The 27577-nt window shown below is 43.2% G+C and overlaps 2 protein-coding genes across 3 annotated transcripts in view; both read right to left on the bottom strand.

The window, feature by feature from the left end:
- Positions 1-15560, bottom strand: part of lin7b (lin-7 homolog B (C. elegans)) — a 40928-nt gene extending 25368 nt beyond the window's left edge. Inside the window, exon 1 of one of the 2 annotated variants that reach the window (XM_039611209.1) lies at positions 15155-15560. In XM_039611209.1, the coding sequence (XP_039467143.1) occupies positions 15155-15230 (76 nt within the window). In that variant the 5' untranslated portion in view covers positions 15231-15560. Of the gene's footprint in view, positions 1-14780; positions 15086-15154 lie in introns of those variants that run through there. The other variant, XM_039611210.1, reaches the window with a different exon arrangement.
- A 113-nt stretch (positions 15561-15673) lies between these two features.
- snrnp70 (small nuclear ribonucleoprotein 70 (U1)) lies at positions 15674-25713 on the bottom strand. The gene is made up of 10 exons (XM_031755808.2): positions 25506-25713; positions 25022-25175; positions 24871-24933; positions 23885-23939; positions 23732-23796; positions 23561-23623; positions 20143-20224; positions 17245-17346; positions 16979-17078; positions 15674-16890 (listed from the first exon to the last, which is right to left on the bottom strand). Exons 2-10 carry the CDS (start codon positions 25166-25168, stop codon positions 16155-16157), a joined length of 1413 nt encoding a protein of 470 aa, XP_031611668.1. The 5' UTR covers positions 25169-25175; positions 25506-25713; the 3' UTR covers positions 15674-16154.
- Positions 25714-27577: the final 1864 nt, after the last annotated feature.

Raw genomic sequence — 27577 nt, 5'->3', positions numbered from 1 at the left:
GCTTGTGTGTCATGACCAAACTTGACCTAATAAACTGACACATGGCCTTTTTATGGGTTTAATGTGGCACTGACCAAATCACAAGTATTGTGCCGCTAGCTTTAAGATTGTGCACTCAACCACTGTTGCGATATTAGCAAGCTAACTCAGCTAATTAATAAAGCTTATTTCATATTGTCTCTGTACTTGTAAATTTCTTTCAAGTTCACAGGCTGTTGTATTTTGGTGGAAGTTCATTTTGGCAATATTTCCAATAACTGACTGGGTTCAAAAATAACTTTTGGCAGGACTCGGATGCTTGTTGTCATCTGTTTATCCGTATGTAATCACTTAAGTTGTTATTAACTGCTGCATGCTAAGCTGCAAGAGTGCACTGAGGACTGAGACAAAATATGGTCTACAAACCAGCATTATATTAGTTTTTATCAGATAGTCCTCCAGTGTGTTTATTTTTTTGCTTTAATTCTATTGTGCAGTTATTTGTTACCCTGAAATGCTTTATGCTTAACAACAGCTCACTATTTTGACTTATTTTTGAACTCTTGTGATCAGTATGACTAGATTGTGTGAGTTTCCATACTAAAAGAGCTGTAGTGATAAAATAATTGGCATCAGAGACACTGATTTTTGGCATGGTATACTGCAGAAGTTTTTTTTTTTTGTTGCATAATTTACCTTTTAATTAAACTGCATTCTCTGTATTGTAACAAAACTAACATTGTTTATATGTCAGAAAATTAGCAAACATGAATAAATGGCGAAAACAATATAATTATAACATATATTTTATTTTACTTATTTTAGGTCTGTGAAGCCAAACTTGATGCTGGGGATTTATTTTTGTCAGTGGAGTCAAATGGTAAGTTACAATTTGTGCATTTTGTCATACTGTAAACACCACAGATTATATGGTAACTTAACAGCTCTGTAGAACAAATGATATAAAGATTGTAGTGTCAGGGTACTTCTTAAGAAGTAATATGGCACTATTGATGATCACATGCAGGTGGCATAAACTAAATATTCAGACATGTTACCAACAAATGATTCATTAACAAAAGCAATGGAGCAGACTGTTTAGGTTCTTGTGGTTGTAATAACATCCATAACTGCAAGTTTGTCATTAATTTATTTTCACAGGTCTAGATGATCACATCTGTCTTTGTCATTTAAATGAGGTGGACTTGCAAACTTTGCGCTCTTTTGGGTAAATTGCTGTCCACTACATATACACAGAATCTGCACAGTATTTCAGATCTAAAAGGGAGTATGTAATGGACTTGCTGGCTTTAATGTAAAAAGCCTGTTGTGTAACTTTAATGAGGCAGTTGGACTAAAACAGTATTGCTCATCAAGGTAAACATCTGAGGAATAAGGAAATTGTTACTTGTCCTTTTACTCAGTGTTCTTTTAATCGCACGCTTACTAAAGTTTTACATCACATAAGTCATTTTCACAATCATTCTACTTTAAAAGATTTCAAGACAGAGCTTATTGTTCTCTGAACTTCCTTGTTCGCTGAACGGCAGGTAAAGTGCATCTTTTGTTTGTTTGCTTTTGTGTGTTTGTGTTTTCTCTAATGGGCCTCAGATGACCGTTTGCTTAAATTTGGGTCTCAAAGAATCTTTTTTTATTCTGCCGGTACTCTCCACCCCTCTTCTTCTATTGCTCAGGTTGAAGCAGAATTTGCCCGTCTTACATCTGTTGACCTGAAAGGGTTCCTTTTGCTGTGCTTGACCATTATGGAGAGGTTCGTGGAGCTGTACAAAATCAAGAGCGGCATAGGAGGGCTAACTAGGCTCATAAAATGCTTCAATGATGATGTAAGTGTTCAACTGCGAAATCTAATCCTTTGTTTAAGTTTTAGGTTATCCAGTTCAACTGATGAACTCATTGAAAGAAAGCTGATAAGTAAAGTCAGTCATCATATTTCACAACTGGACATTTAGTGTGGTAACTTTTACAGAATCTGTGTATATTGGTGGTAGGTTGGATATCATATTCTACTTGAATGTCCTGATAAGCCTGATTCAAAATCTCCAATGATAATCATATATTGATGGAATTATGTATCAAAAGCTGTGAATTTGGAGCTGTCTACATGCTTCATAAACACTGTTTAAAAAGTGTTTTTGTTTTCTTTTGACTTCTTTGACCAGAGCCCTACACAAAGGAAGAGGACAGAGGACCTCATTTTCTAAAGGAAGATCCCTCACACACTTTCAAGACTGTGAAGGTTAGCATTGTTTCTTTTAGTAAATTTAATAATGACAGCACCACAGTGGATTTTAAATGAAACATGTGGCATCTATGAAACAATAGATGCCACATGATAACATGTGTACTTTTTCCTCACCAAATGTATTATTACAAGATCTTTGACACTGGATTTGGTCTGGGTTTCAGAGAAACTAACTGCCAAGCTAGCATTGATATTATTAGTGTCTTGTGTTTATTCATGTCTTTACCAGGGTCTTTGACATTTCGCTGCTGTACTGTTCACTTCAGCTTTACGTTTGATTTCTCACATTGTATATTGTAATGGCAGAGATATTAGGATATTTAAGGGGCTGCAGTGGCTGCTACAGCTGTGGGGGCAATACTTTGGTGAAATGTCCTGGACCCTGGAAAAGAGACTGTGTAGACTGGGTAAGCAATTAAAGGTTACTGGCCGAGAGTCATTGGGCAGCTGGGTAAAGGTGGATGTTGATATTCAGTGCCAATTATGCAACCTGTTCAGCCATGTCTATATGCTCTTTTTCATGCTGTTAATATAGGGGAAAAATAAACTTTAATCAATAAACTGATTAAAGAAGCATTGTCTATGGAGCCATAATCTGATCCTGTAGTGTAGCTGCAGTTTGCACATTTCATGTATTCTCAGCCAGATTTGGTTTAGAGCACAGCCAATATTTAGCATAAGTAGATTTAAATTCACACACTGGTGATGGCAGCTACATTGTAGCCACAGCCGCCCTGGGGCGCACTGACAGAGGCGAGGCTGCCGGACACTGGCACCATCGGGCCCTCTGACCATCACCAGTAGGCAACGGGTGAAGTGTCTTGCCCAAGGACACAACGACTGAAACTGTCGGAGCCGGGGCTCGAACCGGCAACCTTCCGATTACAAGACAAACTGTCAACTCTTGAGTCACGATTCAGTCATCCACCCATGTGTGTGAATGACTGAATGTGTAAAGCACTTTGGAGTCCTTAGGGGACTAGTAAAGCGCTATACAAATACAGGCCATTTACCATTTAAATTGAAAATTTTGTTTGAATTCTGCAATTGAAGACATGCTCAGTTATTTATGAACATGGTCTTTGTTTAAAGCAAGAAATGGATTTGTAACATGGGGTGCATATCTCATTCTGAAAAAACTTTAACAACTAATAAGTGTTACCCAAAGCCAATCACCATCATCCAAGGCATCAGTATGGCTCTTCTTTGGAAAGACATGAATTGTTAAGCACAAAGAATGTTGTGTAATTGTAATTGTGTAATTTTATTTTATTTTTTTGTCTTTGAACCCTTTTATAGCCGACAGGTATTGAAGACACGTTTTCTAAGAGGATGAAAGTTGGCATTGCGATGGTGAAAGAAGAAGACATCATCGATGTGTTGGTTGTCCTTGAGGCGGCAGTAATCCTGTCTAATCTGAGGGATGTCTCAAGTGCCATTTCCATGCTGATGGGCCTTCTTTTTGCCCTCAACATAGACTATCCAAAGGAACTTAAGGACATCTTTGAAGTCATTCAGAACATCCTAATGAACATTGGTGGAAGGCAGTGCATCTCACTAGTGCATGGTCTAAGAAACAGACTCTTGCAGAAAGCCATGCAGAACTGTAATTGTATGCTCACAGCATACAATTGCCTTAGTGTTAAGGACAGTTTTTATTTTACTGTTTGTTTTTTTATTCTTGCAAGTTCTCATTCTCACTTTTGTATGTCACTAAATGACTACACTTTACATTCCAGATTAGACAATTACTCATTTGTTCATGGTTTAAGAAACTTATGTGAACAACAATATAATGGTGGACTTTGCAGATGCTTATCTCATGCAAGTCAGTAGTTTTTCCTTTGTTTTGCAATTGAGCAGACTCAAACTGATGTTTCTGAAATATCCATCTTATCAAATGTTTCAGAAGCATGCACTCATTTTCAGAGATATTGGTTCTGTGGAATTTGTTGCAATTGTAAACGAAGACAAATACAAGAGTTTGATGTCTTACTTGTTATAAACTGATCTTTACTGTCACTTATCAAAGGTTTTGTACTATTTTAATATTTCAAGTTTTATGCTAACAGGTGTGACTGAGCACAATGAAGTTTAAAAATTTTGCAAATGTAAAGAATAACTTTTCTAAAATAGCAAGTGTCCCGTTGATACATTACATTAATGCAGACTTTATGTTGTTACTTCACAAGAATCACTACTGCTCCGAGAGTATTGGTCAGAATTTAATCTTCACCCAAACTGGGCTCAAGACCAAGTTCAAATTTATTGTTTCACAGGAGCAGCCTTTGAGTTTTGATGGATTGTGAGCCTGATGAGCTACGTCACTGATTTTTCTGTTTCTCAGATGACTAAGATGGCACAATAAATGGTGAATGTTGGGTGCTCATGAGTAATTGTCTTGTCATGTTCTTAAAACAAACTTTCTGCCTGAAATGATCAGATACACTTTAATGGAATCTGTGGGGTTTTATTTTTTTTTCTGTAAACAACAGAAAATTAATTTAAAGGAATGTAGATATTTAAACCTGAGATCTAAGATAAACCTAACAGGTAGTTTTGCTGAAATGGATGTTAGAAAGCTAAAAAACAAAACAAAACTTAAGATGTTTAATACACATTTTTCTTTACATCCAGTCAATCAACTCTGATAATTAAAATGAAACTGATTTACAAGTTCACTCAGCTACCTTAAGGAGCTCAGTTAATTAATAAACTTAAATCAACTTAGCTAACAGATTATGTTAGTTAAGCTAAAATAGATTCCTAAGTTAAAAGAACTACTAAAGTATTTGAATTAACTAAAAAACCCAAGTCAACTGAACTAGGACAAGAGTTTAAATAGATTATTTTAATTTAGCTGAAAGGGTTTTCCCAAGTAAAGATGACAATTAAAGGAGTTGACCTGACTAACAAATCTCAGTCAACTAAACTAAGACGAAAGTTTAGACAACATGTGATTTTTCATTAAGATAACAATTGGTTGTGTTATAAGAACAAACTCTATTTCTTGACTTAACTTAAAATTTTAAGGCAGCCCTTTACCTGATATTTTTAAGTTGAAACAACAAGTTATATTTTACAGTGCACCACAGGTACTGTGTATCAGTCACACACTGTTCTTTAGTGTAGATCCATCGCAGTACAGCAAACTAACCTGTTTATCCTGCACTAAATGGCAGAATGTTTTTCAAGCAACACTTAAATAACACTATTTTGTTTCTCAGTAGATTTCTCAATATGAAGACACGTCACATGTATAAACCCAAGATCTAATTTAAAAACACAAGGACTCACATGTAAACTTTACATTTATCATTTATCAAATACCAATTCAATTTTATTTATACAGCACCAAATCACAACAGCAGGGGATGGGGCCTGATTATTTAAGACCTTGTACATGAAGGTTTAACTGGGAGCCAATGAAGAGAAGCCAAAACAGGAGAAATCTGCTCTCTCTTTCTAGTCCCTGTCAGGACTCTTGCTGCAGCATTTTGGATTAACTGAAGGCTTTTCAGGGAGTTTTTAGGACATCCTGATAATAATGAATTACAGTAGTCCAGCCTGGAAGTAATAAATGCATGAACTAGTTTTTCAGCGTCACTCTGAGACAGGATATTTCTAATTTTAACTGAGCAGTCCTTACCTTTAAATCTAACCTCTCTATTTGTTCCTCCTCTGTCCTGTCTTTCTTATTTCTGAGTGAAGTTAGCTCTCTTTTGTTTCTCTCTCTTTGAAATACAGCACCTGGACTTTTAGCTAGCTATGTGACAGACTGCACACAGTTTGTGTTTGTTGATGTGAATAAAGCTGATAGAAATTATACATTTGAAGTACCTTTTACTTAAAAAAGGTTACTCCTTTTATGTTTGCTCTTCATTTTTAGGGCTAGCCAGATGCTGAAATACCACAACCACTTAGTTACATTTTAAAAACACGATACACAACCTGAATACGTAATAAAGCATAGACCTTTCAGCCTAACTCTATTTTTTCTGCATAATCTATCATATAAAATTGAATCAAATGGAAAAGTCTCTATTTAAAATTTGTTTTATTAGTTTTAATCTTTTAATTTTATGCACATTGCATCAAACAAAAATTAAATTACATGCAGCAGTCTTTGACTTGAAGAAATTGTTTACCATTTAAACCTATGTTCTGCATATTCCAGCATATAAAATAAACTAATGTTTTGTGTTTACACTCACTTTTTCAAATAGATGCAAGTAAAACATAGCAGAAATAAATAAAATCAGAGACTCAGCAGCTCTGAGTCCTGTCGCTCTTAAATCTACTGTCACCTGTTTAGCAGGAGTGGGGCGGGTGGAGGTTTGCCCACAGCGGTCATGTCAGTGGGCGGATCCGCGGGTTTCTCTGTGAGTGTCACATTCCCGTGGCAGCGTGCTCGCTGCTCGCTCAGATTTGAAGTTTAATTTTTCGCTGTAGAAAGAAGTTTTCTTCCCACGCAGAGTGTACAGCGGACACTAATGTTTGTGTCACTTTTTAAAGAATTAAACTCAAAGTAATGTGAGTACTTCCACGCTTTAAACGCTGCATGGTCGTACTGCCACAGACGTTGCACGCTCGTACGTCATTGTCATGAGACACTCTCACAAAAAAAATCACAACCATTTAGCATCGCATTGACGTAGCGTGCTTATGAGAAAGTAACAGAAATCTAATTCCTTTTTTGCAATAGCAATCCCTTACTTTACTCATTACTTGAAAAAAGTAATTGGATTACAGTATTACGTGTTACTTCCTATCTCTGCTCAGCACCACATGGAAGCTCCTGTCAGGCAACATAGTGGCTAAGATGAACAGACAGATGGCTCAATACATGAGCAGGGCACAGAAAGGAATCAGCAGGAACACCAGAGGGGCAAAGCATCAACCAATGGTAGACTGAGCAGTTTCCAGAGGCCTGGGAGCTTGAGGGTCCTGCAGTGTATCTCTGTTGTTCCTAGGACTGCGCTCTTCTGGACAGAGATCCAGAACCTCTCTGCACTGAATCACACTCGTTATTAACCTCTGTCTCTCTTCCACAGCATGTCTTTATCCTGTCTTCCTTCTCTCACCCCAACCGGTCACAGCAGATGGCCCCGCCCCTCCCTGAGCCTGGTTCTGCCGGAGGTTTCTTCCTGTTTTCTTCCTGTTGAAAGGGAGTTTAAAGGGGTGAGATATCATCACCCCCACCCGAGATTGGGTACCTCGCCCCAAGTGTGATGGAAGAAGGATCGTTGAGTGCACTGATCCTGAAAAATAGGATCATGGTGAAGCTTGAAACCTGGATCTTCCGTAGCTGGTTAACGAAGACTACATGAAGTACCCTCAGAAGATCTACTAGATAGGGCTGCACGATTAATCGTTAAAAAAATCGCGATCTCGATTCATACCTAACCTTGGAGTCATTTTTGACCAGGACATGTCCTTCAATGCACATATTAAACAAATATGTAAGACTGCTTTCTTCCATTTGTGCAACATCTCTAAAATTAGAAATATCCTGTCTCAGAGTGACGCTGAAAAACTAGTTCATGCATTTATTACTTCCAGGCTGGACTACTGTAATTCATTATTATCAGGATGTCCTAAAAACTCCCTGAAAAGTCTTCAGCTGATCCAAAATGCTGCAGCAAGAGTCCTGACAGGGACTAGAAAGAGAGAGCAGATTTCTCCTGTTTTGGCTTCCTTCATTGGCTTCCTGTTAAATCCAGAATTGAATTCAAAATCCTGCTCCTCACATACAAGGTCTTAAATAATCAGGCCCCATCTTATCTTAATGACCTTGTAGTACCATATCACCCTATTAGAGCACTTCGCTCTCACACTGCAGGCCTACTTGTTGTTCCTAGAGTATTTAAAAGTAGAATGGGAGGCAGAGCCTTCAGTTTTCAGGCCCCTCTTCTGTGGAACCAGCTTCCAGTTTGGATTCAGGAGACAGACACTATCTCTACTTTCAAGATTAGGCTTCAAACTTTCCTTTTGCTAAAGCATATAGTTAGGGCTGGACCAGGTGACCCTGAATCCTCCCTTAGTTATGCTGCAATAGACGTGAGCTGCCGGGGATTCCCATGATGCATTGAGTTTTTCCTTTCCAGTCACCTTTCTCACTCACTATGTGTTAATAGACCTCTCTGCATCGAATCATATCTGTTATTAATCTCTGTCTCTCTTCCACAGCATGTCTTTATCCTGTTTTCCTTCTCTCACCCCAACCAGTCGCAGCAGATGGCCCCGCCCCTCCCTGAGCCTGGTTCTGCCGGAGGTTTCTTCCTGTTAAAGGGAGTTTTTCCTTCCCACTGTCGCCAAAGTGCTTGCTCATAGGGGGTCATATGATTGTTGGGATTTTCTCTGTATTTATTATTGTGCGATCTATTGTACAATATAAAGCGCCTTGAGGCGACTTTTGTTGTGATTTGGCGCTGTATAAATAAAATTGAATTGAAATGAATTGAATTGAATTATGTGCGATCTCATTTCCAAATGACAACTATTTATTTATTTATTTATTTATTTATTTATTTATTTTTTGTCTGTCCCATTTGGTTCTTTAGCCGTCAGAATTGTTGTCTGAAGACCAACAAGGATACCAAATGGATTTATTTTGCCAAATGGATCATCATGGCATTGCCGTATTGGTCCATTTGATCAAACTTTGTTATTTTTATTTATTTTATTTTCAGTTGTTACAGATGGGACAGACATGACTGGGGGATAGGAAAGGGAGAAAGAAAGAGAGGAAGGAAAAGAAAAACAGAAGGGAAAAGAGACAGTGAGAAAGGGCACTTACAAAGACAGAGAGAAAGAAAAAAAAAAAAAATCTCCTGGATCACCTGTTGAGAGAAAAAGGAGAAGACAAGCAAAAAAAACCAAACAAAAACAAAGCAACATACTAAACAACACCATCACGTTAATCTAGCTGAGTGTGAACAGCAGTAAATACTAAATATTGAAAGTTGTTGTGCAGCACGCAGGACAGACAGCGCACAATGTGCTTTGAAGTAGCAGCTAAGAAAGGTGTAGTTTATGTCTACGAACAGTGAACACCCGTGTGTACACCTGTGTGGATCAATGCGCTTGTATACAAAAGGTTTCCCCATGTAACGGTCTGCTAGAGGGTGTGGAGGCCCATAGCCCCGTCCTCCAGAGCATGAAGCAGGCATGGAGGAGATCCAGGCTCCAGACATCCAGAGGCCCCAGAGTGCGAGAGCCCAAGGAGGACCACCGGAGGGGCATCCGTGCCACCTTCCTGGGAAGGGCTGAGGAGATCCCCAGACGAGGGGTCACCCAGTAGCCACGGAGCAGAAGCCAGAGGGGGCTGCACCGGGCGTGCCCGCCGGCTCTGCCGGCAGCCAGCTGTGCCAGAGTGAACCGAGTTGCAGGCCCGAGGCCGGAGGCCCGAGGCCCCTTTGCCCCGGAAGAGGCCTGACCGAGCGACAGGCATCGGGCCCCGCCAAGTAGCCACCGGGAGTGAGCGGTGCATACCTGAGCGCCCAGCCCGGACACCAAGAACCACCAATGCACCAACCCCTGAGGGCATCAGTTACCAGCAGGGAGTGTGGTGAGGGGAGATAGGCCTCCACACTTGGAGGGCCTGGGAGTACCCAGGGAGGTGGAGTCTAAGACCCGACCTGACATATAGACACAGACAAACAGGCACACACAGACATAAACATGCTTTCCCACCCTCATGCACACATATACAAACACTCAGCACTCACCCAACGTAGGGACAGACATACATAGACATGTACACACAATCATACTCCCCAAACATCCTCTATGCCCTGGGTCCAGGTACCCTCGCCCCAGAGGGGAAACGGCACCAGACCCAAGAGATGTGACCCTTTCCCCGGGGGTGGAGGCAAGCAGACCGCCCCAGTCTCCGCAGCAGCAGGAGGCCAATCGGACAGCCAACACCTCCTCCCAGCCCCCGCCCGATGGCTAGTAGAGAACGGGGTGTGAAGACCCCATACCTCCCTCCTCCCGCTCATGTGTAGTGTTGCTGCGTGTTGTTCTAAAGTGCATTTAAAACAAGGGAGGGCATGGTGCTGCTGCCAGAGAGCAGCAGGTGTTAGCACGGCCCCTCCCGAGAACCCTCAATGTCTACATGGATTTAAAATTGAGAGGTGGGCACCGGCGCCAGAGGTAGGGTGACAAATGACAACGATTTAAAAAAAAAAAAAAAGACGACGACGATTGTACCGCATTTTGATCCGGGACGTAATCTGCATGAAAACAAGCGCTCCCTCTTCCTGCTCAACAAATGACAAGGGCGGAGCCTTATACCACGTGATACAGAAGCTGTGCCGTGATGCTCAAATTGGCAGGAAAAAACAACGGAGAACACGTCAGGGATGACGAGAAAGTGACAGGAGAAAATCCGTCCCGGTCAACCACCCAAACATCAATAACGGGAACCTTATACAGCGCTTCCCTATACACGTCGAACTCCCGCAGGCACAAAGAAATTACGGAGGCTGTTACTTATCACCTGACCAAAGATATATCAACACTGTGCAAAACGAGGGATTTAGGAAAATGATCAACACCCTAGACAAACGCTACACAGTGCCGTCACGCAACTATTTTTCTATTGTTGCACTACCTGCTCTATACACGCAGTGTCGAGCAACGGTGGAGACGGAATTACAAGCAGTACAACATTTTGCGGCAACCACAAAATATGAGGCATTTATTGTTTTTATGTTTATTTATTGTTTTTATGTTCAGTTTCAACTGTTACGAAGTTGATGTGCAGTTAATAAGTGCAATAAATATTTATATTGGAAAAGAAAATCGTGAGAGAATCGTGATCTCAATTCTAAGCAAAAAAATCGTGATTCTCATTTTATGCAAAATCGTGCAGCCCTACTACTAGACGATGTGAACAGGGTCCAGTAACATCACAATGGCAGATATCCAAGACAGGGTCTCCAGTATAAAGTATTGGACAGCACCAGAACCTGACATGGTTCACGCCTACTGGCTGAAGAAGCTGACTGCACTCCACGAGCGTCTGGCAGCACAAATGAACCAAAGAGACATCCGGATTGGCTAACCAAAGGCCAGACAGTCCTGATCCCCAAGGACCCCCAGAAGGGACCGGTCCCATCCAACTACTGGCCCCTTCTGGGTCAGTACTACATGGAAGCTCCTGTCAGGCATCATAGCAGCTAAGATGAACAGGCACATGGGTCAATACATGAGTGGGGCACAGAAAGGAATTGGCAAGAATGCCAGAGGTGCAAACACCAGCTACTGGTAGACCGAGCAGTCAGCCGAGACTGCAAGACCAGACTAACCAACCTGTGCACAGCCTGGATTGATTACAAAAAGACCTATTACTCAATGCCGCACAGCTGGATCCTGGAATACCCAGAATTGTACAAAATCAACAGGACCCTAAGAGCCTTCATCAGGAACTCAATGGGGATGTGGCAGAAAACATCAGAGGGCAACTTCAAGCCAACTGCACAAGTTACCATCAAGTGTGGGATCTACCAAGGAGATGCTCAGCCTCTACATGGATGACATTAAGCTGTAAGCCAAGAGTGAACAAGACATCGATTCACTGATCCACACTACCAGGATATACAGCAACGACATCGGAATGTTGTTCGGATTGGAGAAGTGTACTCGGATGATAAAAAGAGAGGAAAGGTAGTCAGAACTGAGGGGACTGAACTACCAGAAGGCAACATTGCAGACATCGAGGACAGCTACAAGTACCTGGGGATCCCACAGGCAAATAGGTGTGATCATGTACCCTGCTGGGATAATAAGCTGGCCAAAGGAGGAGATAGAAGCTCCTGACATCAAGACCAGGAAGCTCCCGACCATGCATTGAGGGTTTCACCCCAAGTCCAGGACCCTGAGGATGTATGCTAAACAGAAGGAAGGAGGCCGGGGACTGGTGAGTGTCAGCACCACAGTCCATATTGAGACAACAAACATCCATGAATACATCAGAAACATCGCCCCAACTGAAAGCATGCTCAGTGAATACCACAGGCAGCAGAAACCCAAGAATTAGGAGGAAGAGGAGGCACCATCATGGAAGGACAGGCCCCTGCACGGTATGTACCACCGGCAGATAGAGGAGGTGGCTGATATCCAGAAATCCTACCAGTGGCTGGACAAAGCTGGACTGAAAGACAGCACAGAGGCACTAATCATGGCAGCACAAGAACAAGCTCTGAGTACAAGATCCATAGAGGCTGGGGTCTATCACACCAGGCAAGACCCCAGGTGCAGGCTGTGTAAAGATGCCCCTGAGACAATCCAGCACATAACAGCAGGGTGCAAGATGCTAGCAGGCAGGACATACATGGAACGCCATAACCAAGTGGCCGGCATAGTGTACAGGAACATCTGTGCCGAGTATAACCTGGAAGTTCCGAGGTCAAAATGGGAGATGCCCCCAAGGGTGGTGGAGAATGACTGAGCTAAGATCCTGTGGGACTTCCAGGTACAGACGGACAAAATGGTGGTGGCTAACCAACCGGACATAGTGGTGGTAGACAAACAGGAGAAGACAGCTGTATTGATAGATGTAGAGATACCAAATGACAGTAACATCAGGAAGAAGGAACACGAGAGCTCGAGAAATTCCAAGGGCTCAGAGAAGAGCTGGAGAGGATGTGGAGGGTGAAGGTAACGGTGGTCCCCGTGGTAATCGGAGCACTAGGTGCGGTGACTCCCAAGCTAGGCGAGTGGCTCCAGCAGATCCCGGGAACAACATCGGAGATCTCTGTCCAGAAGAGCGCAGTCCTGGGAACAGCTAAGATACTGCGCAGGACCCTCAAGCTCCCAGGCCTCTGGTAGAGCTTGAAGGATAGACCGCCCGCAGGGGGGAGAGGGGAATTAAAGAAAAAAAATTGCTGGAGCCACTCACCTAGCTTGGGAGTCACTGCACCTAGTGCTCCAAAGAGGAATTTTTATACATATATATATGTATATATATGGTTTTAATAGCAGGGTGATCACTGGCAGTATTCATAGAAGAAGTAGTTCTGAAAGAAATCATAAATTATTTGACCATTCTTATAAATAAGGGGGAAAGAGATCTGCAAAATGTCTTGTGTTTATGTTACCTCCTCTCCTCTCTTTCACTAATGAGGCCCTCACCCTGTCAGCTCTGGAATAATAACCACTCAGATAATATTGTAAATAATAAAATAAAATAAAAAGACTAACACGAGGAGCCTCCACTTGGCAAAGCAAATATTTTTGACACAACCAAGTAGTCAGATGATTCTACTTCTTAAAACGATTGGACAGGACCAGTATAAACAAAACAAAACAAAAAGTTTAGTAGCTTCACTGCACTGTGTTTGCACATGGGACTGAAGAAGATAACAGAGGAATTTAATCATTATTATTATGATGATGATTATTATTAATCATCATCATAATAATCATCATCATCATCATTAAGGATACAATCCAAGCACCCTTTTTCACACCTTGGCTCATGTCATGAGGCACATGATCAATAGTGGGTCAACCACTGGGATAAATACCTGGGACTCTCCACCCAGTCTTAGAACTGAAGAAGCTTCTCAGATGAGAAACGTCTTCAAGAAACTTAAAGAAGTCCAGTGGCATTTTTCCCCAAGCTCCTTAGACTACCATGACCTGGATGACTATGAACCTACACAGATATAAAGTTAACCTACTTTAATGATTCCAAAACCAATTTTAATGAGTATTTGGAATACTTGTCCTGCTGGAACATCCAGTTTTACCCATACAGCTCTTGACTTGAGGTTAAGTTGAAGAATTTACTCTATCCTCTTTGTGTGGATATACCAGTAACACTTGCAGAAAAACAGCCCCAGAGCATGATTTCACCACCATGATTCACAGTATATGTGTATCATTGGCATAACTGAGGGGTGAAGATCTCTGTCTAAATAAATAAATAGATCTGGGTAAATTCCCAGATGATTAAACACGCAGCTATTTTGCTGGTAATGCCTGAAATGCCTAAAGAAAATCAACAGCCTATTTATGCAAGATAATTCATAATTTTATTGGGGGGGTTATATTGGTTGTGTCTGGTAACACCCCTGATTACACCCCTGATGTGCATGTAGCACAGACTATACAGTATCCCAGACACTTTTGATGCTTCACGCTTTGCTTGAAGTTTGATAAGTTTTACCAGTGTAAACCTGGTGTATTATATTGAAAACATGGGCTAATTTATTCTGAATTATTCTTTGACACTACAACAGGTCACCCCACTAATGAGGGTTGCTTTTGAAGGTGGTATTGTGATTAAATAAGTTTAAAAATTGAATGTGTCTGCAAGCAGCATATTGCGCTAACAGTAATTGAGAGGTAGGCATGACACTGGGGACCGAGCCCCCCTAAAGGTTACATCCTAGTCACCCCTGCTGCGCACATCATCAAAATAAAACTAAGATTCTGTCGTGGTTAAATTATTAACTTGTTTCGCTGAAGTCTGTGTGCATTAACAGTCGTTTACTTCTTATGTATGAAAGACCGTTTGGATAATCACCTCGTTCTCTGGCTCGTACGGCGAACACGATCCTCCTCACCGACTGGATCATGCCGTACGCTGATGGATACTCGGCACTTTAGGCCCAACCAAGCTCTACACACGTAGGCTACATCCAGCTAAAGACGCAGTAGAGTGCGCCGTCCGTAAAACCCAAAGAAGCCGACCTCACGGCCGTTTGTATATAGCAAACAAACGTGTTAGTGTAGGAGCGGAGGCGGGGCTCAGAGACGTGAACATCGGCACCTTTGTTTGCTTTAGATAAGCCAACGTGTTTCTTATCGTTTCGCCTTTGTTGTGAAATCATAGTGCTCCAGGTGCAAGCATGTCTCCCACACACAGACCACACTGCATGCATCTGCTAGCTACGTTACCTCTCTCCAGGCACAGTGGTTCTGTCATGGCCGCCATGTCTGCTTCTTTAGCCGGGTGGTAGTACGAGGACATCATCGCGGACTCGCTGCACACTGATCCAACAAACACCGCGTATGACCGATTAATGTTGTTCACAGCAGTGCGTGGCCCATCGTTGCCCACGGCCTGCTTAGCATCGTGAGTGCAGCCCCGAGACTAGAACCTGACGCAGCAGCTCTCCTCCAGCTGCGGCTTCAGTGCGCGGAGGAGCGATGTCATCTACGCAGGACTCATGTGCTCCACTCACTGACACGAAGGACATCTCTCACACACTGTCAGTATCTGCTATTGCCTAATGGGCGTTTTTAATATTTACCATCCAGCTGAAAGGCTAATACGAGCACTGCTACATGTGCTTTGAATATCCTGTAACTGGCCTTCGTATATCTGGGGTGACAGGTTTGTTAAGAATTGATCTGAGACTACAAATAAACAGAAAACATTTGGCAAAGACTCGTGGACAAAGGATGCAAAGTGAATGGTGTGAAATATTCTGGCTTTAAGTCACATCTTTATTAAAATGTCCTTGCATTATACCAACAGCAGGAGAGATCAATAAAAAAAAAAGGAATAAACAGAAGAGCTCATAACTGCCACAACACTACATTTTCTTCCATCTGACAGGATGCTCATTGGGATACAATTACCAAACTCCAAGTGGCTCCTAAATCTGGAAATTAAAATGGCTACACCATCGACCCATTTCAAAACAAAGTTTATTTGTGTCTGTTTGTTTGTTGTTTTTTTTGTTTTTTTTTTTTGGGGCAGGCAAAAACTACAACCAAAAACATCTCTAGAGTAAAATGAGAGTGTGATGTAGTGGCACACAGTGGGGTCATGTTGAGAGTGAACCATGACACCAGGTTACAGAAACAGACTGACAGGAAGGCTCGCTCTACATCAGGAGCCCCTGACATCACAAAGGTCAAAGAACACAGACGCTCCGACAGGCGCCTTGTTTCAGTACTCATCTCCTGCAGCCTCCATCTTGTAGCCATTTTCACTGGAAACATAGCCATCAGCTGACGGCGCAGACTGCTGGCCCGCCATCATCCCATCCTGGCTGTATTCCTCCATCTGTGGCGGCACTCCTCCATCATCCTCGTTTACCACGTCGTCTTGAGGGCCCATGTCATCTCGTAGGGAGCCGTGCCGTTCCTCTCGCCGATCTCCCCTGTCTCTCTCTCCACGCTCCCTTTTGTGCTCCCTGTCTCTGTCCCGATCTCCCCTGCGTCTGTCCCTATCCCTGTGGCTACGCCTTCTGTCCCTGTCCCTGTCTCTGTCTCTACGCTCCTCTAAGCCCTCACTCGCTTCTCCCTCGTGTTCCTCCAGCATGCGCTCTCCGACCTCGGGGGCAGCTTCTCCTTGGCCGATCTCCTCCCCTCCTTCTGGCCCCTTAACCCTGTCCCTGTCTCTTTTCCGATCTCTGCTCCTGCTCCTTCTCTTCCGGTCTCGACTCCTCTCCCTGCTCCTGCTGTCTCCTCCTGATGCCGCCCCACGCTCCCTTTCGCGATCTCGACGCCGGTTACTACCACTGTTGTCGTCTGCTGCTCCGATCTGTCGGTCCCTTTCCCTTTCTCGCTCCCGGGAACGGGTGTGGCGACGGCGTTCACGAGATCGGGACCGGCGACGCTCTCTGTCCTTGTCCCTGTCCCGTTCACGGCTGCGTTCCCTCCGGTCTCCACGGTCACGGTCACTGTGAGCAGCACAGTTGCAATACGTATTTACAGCAGTTCGTATTTTTACATCACATTACAAATCTAGAAAGAAGAACAAAGACCCACCCCCCAAGAGGACGGTCGTCATAGCGTGATGCGTCATCTCGACCAGAGTGCTTGATGTTGACATCAGCACCGCCTCGCCTGGTGCCACCCAGTCCACCTCCTAGACAAAGAAACCACAAACAACATTTCTAACATGCTCATGAGAAGTCTGTTTTCTTCAGATGAATGTTTACAGCGCCACCTTGTACAAACACATTACAGTCCCACTATCACAGTGAACCATGGAGGGACGCCTAACGGCGATGAACTTAGAAAGCAGTGCTCACCTAGCCTGCGAGGACGCCACCCTTTGACAGTACGCCCTCTTTCCACATCCACCAGGACCCTTCTGCCATCAATCTTCTTCCCGTCAGCATGCTTATAGGCGGCTGGAGAAGAGTAACGGGAAGAGGGAAGATAAAAGGTGAGGAAAGGGAGCGAGGGAATATGGCTAAGGAAACAAACAGTGCATTATTATACTGACCAGGAGCAGGCGAAGCCGACATGGCTGCTCTCTGGGCAAAAGTCGAAGGATAATGGGAGTAGACTTCCTTCCACCCGAAGAGTGATTGTTACATTACACCGTTTCTTTTAATTACTCAGGGTCCTACACCATTGACACCAAAGAGCAACTGCTTTTTTATATATCAACTAAGGTGCTATTTCATTAAGCTGTGGCATGTTTGAATACACTACTGCTAAACCTTTGTGTCACCCGCTGGGACAGCTGACACAGTCTACAATAAGAGTTTGTTTTCTAGAAGATTTAAATGCATCAAGCTAAAACCTGTTGGTAAAAAGCTGGAACAGCTTCTGTTATTATACAAAGCTGCTAACATTTACAGGTTTACTGAGAGCAACATACAGCAGGAACATCAGGACCTGGCAGACTGTCCACTCGTATACCACACAATGTTATGACCCCTGTTGACTGATGGAAGAACGTGCCACGATCCAGACTGCTAAGCTACTTGGATGATGTGTGAACCCAAGGCTAAAACGTTCACATCCATGAAAGGGGCCTTACCAAAACCCACCAGACACAACAACATTTCACTGATAAGAGTTCAGAAAGGCTCAGGCCAAGCTTTAAGGCCTTACTAAAGTACCTCCACACCAGGACAGTGTCACAGCACATCTACTTACCATACCCCGAACCCATTTCCCTCTTCAAGAAGGATTTTACCACCAGTCCTACTGACATGGACCACGTGGGGGAAAAAGGAAAGGAAACGTGCAAAAATGTAACAAAAACCCAAAACAAACAAAACTGGGCTCGCTTCTCTGCAGGACTGGCTTTATCACAACTCCAACCTACTGAGAAAGAAATGTTCCTAACACTGGCATGCCATGAATGTGTAGGCTGAGATGCATTCAGTGCGGAGATGTTATAAACTGGAGTTGTAGAAACTAGCCCCTGGAAACTTTGGCCTTGGGTGTTATTTTCTATTTCATTTACTATCTGCCTGGATACGCAGTAAAAATCATTAAAGCTAAGTGAGAGCAAGACTGAGAACCAAAACTGTTTGTTTGTGGCTGCAACTACGTAAAATGCCTGATCACATGACCCCGACAAGCCTGGTCGAGGGAAGAAAATCCAAACTGGGGGCTCGTACACGACACTCGGAAACTTCAAGTGAATCGTGTTAAAGATAGTCAAAGATGTTTTGCAGCCCCCCTGCACTAATTTATCCATTTTGTTTGTAACCCACCCTGAAACACTGAGGACACATTAGAAAATGACGTGTTGTTCTGTGTTGGACCTGACAGCACAGAAACCTCTTGATTAACGTGTGGAGCTTCGCTCTTCACTGTGACGAACAACAAGATTATCAAAGTAAATAAATGATGACATTAAAGGGTTTTGGTGACAGTCTGCAGTTTGTAAGTCTGCCAAGTTAAGCATTGCAGCAATTTAGTGCTGTGCAATAAGAAAGACTGCAAACTCCACGTCACAACAAACTCCAGCTAATGCGAATGGCAGGTATTTAATAATGCGTGTGGATCTCTCAGGCTCGGCTCCCTGCACGCAGCTACCATTCTGCCTTCATTAACCTGAGGTGACATTTAGGACAGGCAGTCGGGGTGTGTTCAATGGTAAAAGTCTAAATAGAAGCTCTTTAGGGTCTGCAAGAAGACGCTTTACCCATTCAACCCTATCCCTATGTAGGAGATGGAGGGTGGAAAAAAATCTTACCCATCATACAAACCCATTATACCAACCATATACTGAGCTGTGGTAGTAGGGTGTAGATGTATCATAACCATCATCATCTGCCAGCCAGCTCTGGCCAATAGCCATCACAGATTGGCGGCTGCAGTGGCAATGAGAACAACATACAGTTAATACACTGTTTACCCCACATTCCCCATCAGTTCATCCCCTGCTCCAACTACACAACTGTGATTCAGCAACTCTGGTCTTGAAGAGCTGATTGCACCAACATCCCAGAATGGCGTCATTGTGTTCGATGACACCATTCGACTAAAGAGACAGTATTTACTGTGGCATCGCCACCAGCTTAACGTATCTCGCTAGTGTGGAAAGGCTGAATTAATCTCACCATGACCAGGGTTGAAGACCACCGATAGAAACTTTGTGGTACAAAACGTGGGCTTTGACACGTCTGGTAAAAAACCCATTCAATGCTTGGTGACCAGTCTGACTATGTGCTTACCATTATAGTCCAACCGGGAGAGCTGCTCTTCCACAAAGCTACAAGGCCTAACAGTTAAAAAGACAATGTGCCTTTGACAGGCAAAGATGTTCAGGCTCACAAATGAAACAGTTGACCCCGCCCCCACACACAAGATGCAGAAAAGAAAACAAGTCTTTATTGCTGAGAAGAACGCCGTTCGCTCTTAGACCAGACTGATGAGACACACACACACACACACACACACACACACACACACACACACACACACACACACACACACACACACACACACACACACACACACACACACACACACACACACACACACACACACACACACACACACACACACACACACACACACAGTGTAGAGCTCCAGCACTAACCAGCAGCTGGGTTCTAACTCAGCAGCAGTCACTACAGAGAAAGCTGCTGCTGTTACAAACAGAGTGCTGCAGAGGAGAATCACCCTGCACACAGTATTTGGTCTTTATGAAACATGTTTGGGTTAATATTGGTACTTACAGTGCATGTCTCTCTCATGCTCATATTCAATGAATGCATAGCCCCGAGGCTTCCCCGTCCTCTTGTTGTAGACTATGTAAATCTGGAACAAAGAAAGATGGAGTCACTATCATGACATTCAACCGCGTCACATCTGACCAAGGACAGAAATGCATCTCCTCCACGTACAGTTTAACAAGTTCGCAAAGACATAAATACACAACTGACACGACACCTGTGCAACCTCAGCCAAATGTCAACACAGCATCTCCCTTTGTTTCTTTATGAAATGTGTGTTCACCCGCCACTTTAGGTACACCTGTTCCACCGCTCATTAATGCAAATATGCAATCAGCCAATGACAGGGCAGCAAGCCAGCACATTCAGCCACACAAACATGGCCAAGATGACCCGAGTGGAGCATCTGAATGGACATGAAAGGTAATTTATGAAGAGAAGTTTCATTTTATACGTTTGCTTTGTTTGATGGAATGTGTTTGGCTGCAATAGTCACCATGGCAGCAGAGGACACGCCAAAACAAATAAAGGAGCTCGTTCCTACACGTGGACGCTGTTTGGTTATAATGTCTTACACGCAGTAGGAAACTGTACACCACAGACACCCGCACCTTCTAGCACATATCAAATGTTACACACACACCTCTCCATGTGCCCAGCTGAAAACTTCAATAAATCGAGCTGTGGAATCCACAACATGATGACGAACAACACGAGCTGATGCACGTCAGCCGAGCAGTTTCTTCTGTGTATGTGTACACACACACACACACACACACACGCGATCCTGTTTGTTATTTATCCCTGCTGTCTACTATTTATTTGTTGATGACAGGAGGTCAGAGGAGAATAGCCTGACTGCTCCAAGCTCACAGGTAGGCAACAGTAGGGGTGGGCAGTATAAATGGTATGAATTTGGCCAACAGTAGAGATGTTGACTATACCGCTCTACCGCGATGGCGCATGCTGATGGTGTCATCAATCTGCTACTGTTTTGGTCAAAACTGTCGAGCAACAATCCATCAAGCAATGCGGCTTCGTAGCTTACCAGAGTCGTAAAAAAATAAATAAATAAATGAAATAATTTAGGATTTTTGAGCGCTGTGTACCACATAAAATCAGTTTGAGGTCAGTAAGCACACCCAGAATTCATACATAAGGCGCACCGTCGATTTTCTGAGAAAATTACAGGATTTTAAGTGCGCCTTATAGTGCAGAAAATACGGTATACAGAAGAAAAGAATATATCACAATATATATATCGATACTGCACATGCTTCAAATTATACGGCAATATGGATTTTAGGCCATATCGTCCAGCCCCTAGGCAACAGTAATTCAAATCACGAGTTGTTACAACCAAAGTATGCAGAAGAGCATCCTGAATGTGCATGCACTGACACCACCCCCAATGCAGCAGAAAGCAACACGCCCACCTAGGACCACGACACGCCCACCTTCTGATGGCTAAAGTTGATTAGTTTCTTGAACATGACAATCAGTTCATTGTGGATAAATGAGCTTCGCGGTCACATAGATGTGAATCCAACAGAGCGCTACTGGAATGTGGTGGAACTGGAGTTGTGCATCATGGATGTGCAGCTTGCAAATGAATGAAGTTGATATGGACTACAGTTTCTGAGGAATCCATGTGTTTTACTCTCTAGGTCAACATGGAGTCCAACCTGTTACTATCAAGGTGTACCTTATAAAGTGGTTGGTGAGTATACACCTGAGCGACCTGCCCAGGACGTGCACATGCATTAGTTTGTCTTCATAATAGAAGGGAGAAATAAGTATTGAACACATTGTCGACCTTTAATGTTCTAAAGGTGCTACTGACATCAAAGGTATCAGTAACAAGCCATCCACACGCCAACACATCAAACCACAGCTGTCCATAAATGATGTGTAATAATGAGAAATGAGAGAAAGTCTTTGTAGAAAAGCTGTTGTTGGTGCTGACAGCTGCTGTGTGCACAAACCAGTCAGACGTTCCTCAGGTGGGATTCTGGTCCACTCTTCCATTCTTGAAGCTTCTGTGTTTCTATCAGCTCTGAGCTTTACTTCTTTCCGTAGGTTTCCAGTTGGAGTGAGGTCAGGTAACGGGCCGGGCCATCTCAGCAGCTTTATTTTCTTCATCTTAAACCAACTGAGAGCTTCCCTCATCTTCATCATCCTGGTAGATGAGTTTTTATCAAGAACGTCTTCCATTCATCCTTCCTTCAGTTACACGAAGCATCCCAGTGCTGTACACTGAAAACCGCCTCCAAACGTCACTGTTGACATGGTAAACACCATGTGGTGACACGCGGTGGACCTCCAAACACGGACTGGTATTACGGCATCCAAACAGCCCTTTCCCACTAGTACCAGCTTGGCTCGACTGGACTTTGGTCATTTTCCATGACAATCGAGTACCAGCTAATGTGCGTGGGGTCGTTATAGCAACGCGGCCAAAACTGTCGTGGTTTCATGTATGCGACACAGGAGCTCGTTGTCAGGACAACAGAGGTTTGGATTTGAATGAGACGCTCTCCTCATTCAATGACATTGAGTTCAGTTTTGGTCTTCTGTGACCAGTTTATGGTGAAATGATGTTCCTTCCACTCCTCCACTACGGCCCAACACTGCTGCAGAGTTTAGAGATGTTTCTGTAACCAGTGCCACCAGTTTGCCAAAGTCATGAGAGAGCTCACTGGTTCTCCTCATAATGAGACGTTACTTGTGTGACACCTCGGTAACGATACAGCTTTCTACAGGTTGGGATTGAATGAGCTGATGTTAATCTGAGTGAAGCAGGGATGTTTTCTCCTTGCTGACAGATTTCAGCCGGTGTCGTGACTTGGCCTTCAACACTTTCTCTCTGTGTCATTTCTCATTCGTGCACATCATTTATGGACAGCCATGATTTGAATAGATGAGCTGTTAGTGACATCTGGGGAAAATTTCATGTCAGAGCACCTTTAGAAAGACATTTGACTTCAACTGGACACGTGTCTAGTACTTTTTGGTGGAGCCCGACAGTCAATACAATTATTACAGCAGCTGGAAAGTATTCCAATAATCGAGGTAACATTAAATTTCTCTTCCTGTAGAAAGTTATCTGCAACAGTTTTAAAGGCTAACTGTTTTCCTTGATATTCTTTACAATCCGGGGATTGTTGCATGACTCAAAACACTAATACTGTTAGACTCGATGCAGAACAGGCGTAGCTGAATCTGGATGGCTGTAAGCGTGGCTCAAATACCCTCTGTTCCATTTACCATCTCTGCACTGCTACATTTGATAATTAAAGAACAACGCAGAAAAGTGTGCCGACATCAGTTGTATACTGTACGCGACAACTGAAAAAAAGTACTAAATGAATAAATATGACATTAAGCACAACATTACTCAGACAGGACCGTGTAAACGTACCCGTTTGATGGGGCCGTACACTTCAAATTCTCGGCGAAGCTTGGACTCGGTGGTGTCATAATTCTGTAGAAAGAAGATATTTAAAGGTCACACAGTCCATAGAGGTAACACCCCCGCCCAAAAAACCCAAACCCAACACACTTGGATAGGCAGCTATTTGAATATACTAACCACTCGTGCCACAAACAGAGTCTTGAAGGCATCGCCCTGTGCGTTGGGGTCATTATGAGGGTCCCCTGATAGCATGCAAACAGAAAACCAAGATTAGGCCAAATCACCACATCACGCAGAGTTTGCAGAGCGTGTGCCGTGTCAGAAACTTACAAAGCTTCAGCTCTGTCTCTACTACTGCTTGCCTCCTCTCAATCTTCTCTCGTCTCTACAAAAACAAAAGATTCACAGGAAATGGTTAGTGCTCAGCTTTCTTAATGATCGTTGTCTTTTCCTCACGTTATCATAAGATTCTCAGAAAACCTGACACATACAGACTTCACAGAGCTTCATCTTTTCCACGGTCTTTCTTTCAGCCTTGGATTAAATTCATTTCCACCTCAAAATTCTTCACAAAACACCCCAGAAAGTTAAAAGATGCATCCCGTTTCCACTGATCATCTGTCAGATGTTATGTCTACAGCCTGACTGGAGTCCCAGCTGTGGTAAATAAGGCGAACTGGACATTATTTGGAAAGAGACACACACTTCCTGTATAAAGGTCCCACAGCTGACAGTCCACGTCAGAGAACACACCCAAGCCGTGAAGTTCAAAGAGTTGTCCTCAGAGACTGGATTGTATCGAGGTGAAGGAGGGTACAGAGAGTTGGGGAATGGCTGCAATCACAGCATTGTAAGATGAATGGTACTCATGGCCATTGATCAGTGGGTTTTGGTCAGTGATTGTTGATCAATGGTCATGAGAATTTGCATAATTAAGATTAAGGAACTGACCTCACAGCCCATTGTTCCTTCAGTGGGCTGGTTTCAGTCATTCTGCAAATGTACTGTTTATAAGATCGGGGAAACCTGCAGTCAGCTGAGACTGAAGAAGTCACTTGGATGAGTGACGAAACGTTTCTCCCACAAAATGCTACGTCCAGATGAACAGAATCAACTTTTGGAGATTTACTTACCTGGATGATTGAGCATGCATCAAGACAATCTGAACTGCTTTCTTACACAGTGTCAGTCTTACTTTTACCAAGTCTGCAAAGCTTTCAGTCAAACGTTCTTTGCTGTGTCATTATGGGCTGTTGTGTGTAGGAGAGAGAACGAACGTGGACAAATGGAACAGGTGAAGTGCTGTGAATACTCACTTTTCTCTCCAGCCGCTCTTCACGGGTCTCTGCTCTTGTTGGAGGCGGTGCATCTCTCGGGTCCTGGTCAGAGAAAGGAGATATTTAACAGGACTAATGTGGGACGGAAGAAGAAGGGCTAACCAAAGCGCACAGAAGATTTAATATTCACCTCGAAATGTCTGATGAACGGGGCGATCCCACTGTAGGGCTGATTGTGGTGCTTTTCGTGGGGTAACTTTACCAGCTGAGGTAAGAAAGGTATTGGGTCCCGTGGAGCAAAGAGGGCCAGGAGGTTGGGTGGTAGGAACTGCGTCATTTTTCACCTATTGCAACAACAAGGGGATCACTTCATTGACACTTATATGCTGGTCAATCCGGGCATTGAAGCACGCGCCAGCCTCAAGAGCGGAAGTTCTCAGAACATGCTAACTGTTGTCCTGATTACGACGACACTCCTACAACCATATGGCTAGCACGCGTTTCATTTTCACCCAACATCTTCCTTAACTTACAAACAACACGGCATCGATATCTGAAATGTATGCGCTAACAGGTTTTACTTTAAGTTCTATCGACATGTTTAGCGTTTAATTGAGCCTTTCGAATTAGCACCAAGCACACAATGCTAACATGCAGGATCCGCGGAGTCTTACCTTCTCTCCTCCAGTGTTTAGCAAATTTCAGATCATGTATCAGAAGAAGAAGCGCGAGATCAGGTAGTTCCTTTGTGACAAACTTACTTCGACTGAAGCAGATAATATATTTGGATCTATTAGTAATAAGAATCTGATCTTCAAGGTACCCACAGCGTGCAGCGGCGACAAATAGCTAACTGTGTCGAGTTCGCAAATAAAATGGCGGGATGCCGCAAAATAACGACAATTGTCGTAAACCCGAATCGTTCAGGAAATGCCAAGTTGATTGTAAAAATGAGAATTAAGCGTTGAGTCGACATTATGATATTGTTTGGAGTGTTTCTGAAGGAAACGAAAACCAATTATGGTGTTATTGTTTTATTAATCTCGTGTAAGCAATATATACATAAATGTCGTTTTTTAAGACCAAACCAACCCTACTTCACTGGAAAAACGACTTAAACCTGTTGGTTAAATCTTTGACTTTAAAAAAAAAGGCTGCTTTTTTTGTTTCCTTTTTGGAAGATTTTGATTTAGTGAGTTAATACTCTGTTAACTTTTATGACCCCGTCTTTATATCTTTTTTTTTCTTTGTACAAAGGTTGCTAATTGGTAAGAAGTTTATATTTTCTGAATGTATAATATGGTGCATTTTGTTTGTATGTTGATTTTGCTAATAAAAAAAGAAGCTTTGAGTCGGCATTAATTTATGAAAAGAAAGACGCACACCCTCTGACTCTTCACATTCTTTATAGTGTATGCGCCAAAGCGATTGTTGTTCCAGAAAAAGTCCAAAATAACTGGATTGTTTTGGTTCTTATGAAGATACGAAGCTACGACGGAATATTAGAGCTACTTTAAAAATCAAGTCAAAATATACAGATTACAGTTGTTTCAAGGCAAACTGGCAATAATTCATTTGTATTGTACATTAATAAAATAATAACTTTATTATTTTATTAGGGCCACAGAAGGAAAACACATTGTTGATCATTTTGAGAATAAAGTTAGCGGACTCGTACTTGATCGTAGTAACGTAGGAGGGACGTAAACACGGCGTGAACAGGTGGTGCACAGAGCTGCGTGTGCTCAGAAGGAAACCCACGCAAACGTGGAAGAGTGGATTTGTACCAAATGAAATGGCTGGTAGTGGACCGATGGTCACAGTCACGTGCAGTAAACAGGATGTATGGTAGGTATCCTGCTGTAACCCACGACACTCGTGTTTCACTGTTTCAGTAAAACTCACTACTTCCACGTTTAGTTGTTGCAGTGGAGGCGGAGTCATGTGGATCCGCGCTCCCTGCCCCGTGCGCGCTCCCGTTCTGTCACGGACACCTAGCCTGGCACGGCACGGCACGTGCCTTCCAGATGAGCTGGAGACGGTCAAACAGATGTGTGATAAACGCTTCCGCCAAACCAGGAAATAAACACCGGATATTCCGTTTGTGTGGCTACATTTAAAACCAGGGGTGGGGAACTCCAGGCCTCGAGAGCCGGTGTCCTGCAGGTTGTAGATCTCACCCTGGGTCTACACACCTGAATCACATGATGAGTTCATTACCAGGCCTCTGGAGAACTTCGGGACATGTTGAGGAGGTCATTTAGCCATTTAATCAGCTGTGCTGGATCAACGACACATCTAAAACCTGCAGGACACCGGCCCTCGAGGCCTGGAGTTCGACACCTGTTATGAAACAGTTCGTCATTCTTGTTGCTCTTGACCATTAAAATACCGTAAAACCAGTTTCCAGCCAACTACTGCCCCCTTGTGGCCAAGCGCCCCAGCCTACAGGCAGCTTGACTTCATCAGGTCTGGCGCGTTTACCTCCCATTTCATGCACGTTACATTTGTAACTTTCAGGGTTTCACGTTCTTGTGTCTTGCAAATAAACCAGTAAACTAAATGAAATGGTTTTGTGTATTTATTTTTAGTTTACGCTGGTAAGAAATGTCCAATTATACACATGAAGTTCTAGAAATTGCCACTCCTACTGGTTATGACTTTAGAATTCATTTTATTCCATAACAAAGAAATGTGTTTTGGACAAATATTACACAGTAATATTTGACTAGTGTTGTAACATCAA

This window comes from Oreochromis aureus, linkage group 4, assembly GCF_013358895.1.
Source record: "Oreochromis aureus strain Israel breed Guangdong linkage group 4, ZZ_aureus, whole genome shotgun sequence".
NCBI lineage: Eukaryota > Metazoa > Chordata > Actinopteri > Cichliformes > Cichlidae > Oreochromis > Oreochromis aureus.
The sequence above is the reverse complement of the archived record's forward strand: the minus strand, read 5'-3'. Positions and strand labels throughout refer to the sequence as shown.

Excerpts from the sequence above, each read along its gene's own strand:
- snrnp70 (XM_031755808.2), bottom strand. The coding sequence starts at position 25,168 with ATGACGCAGTTCCTACCACCCAACCTCCTGGCCCTCTTTGCTCCACGG. Across the intron at positions 23,797-23,884 it reads AGAGACAGAGCTGAAGCTTT|GGGACCCTCATAATGACCCC; the intron begins GTAAGTTTCTGA and ends GCATGCTATCAG. Across the intron at positions 17,079-17,244 it reads GTGGCGTCCTCGCAGGCTAG|GAGGTGGACTGGGTGGCACC; the intron begins GTGAGCACTGCT and ends TTCTTTGTCTAG.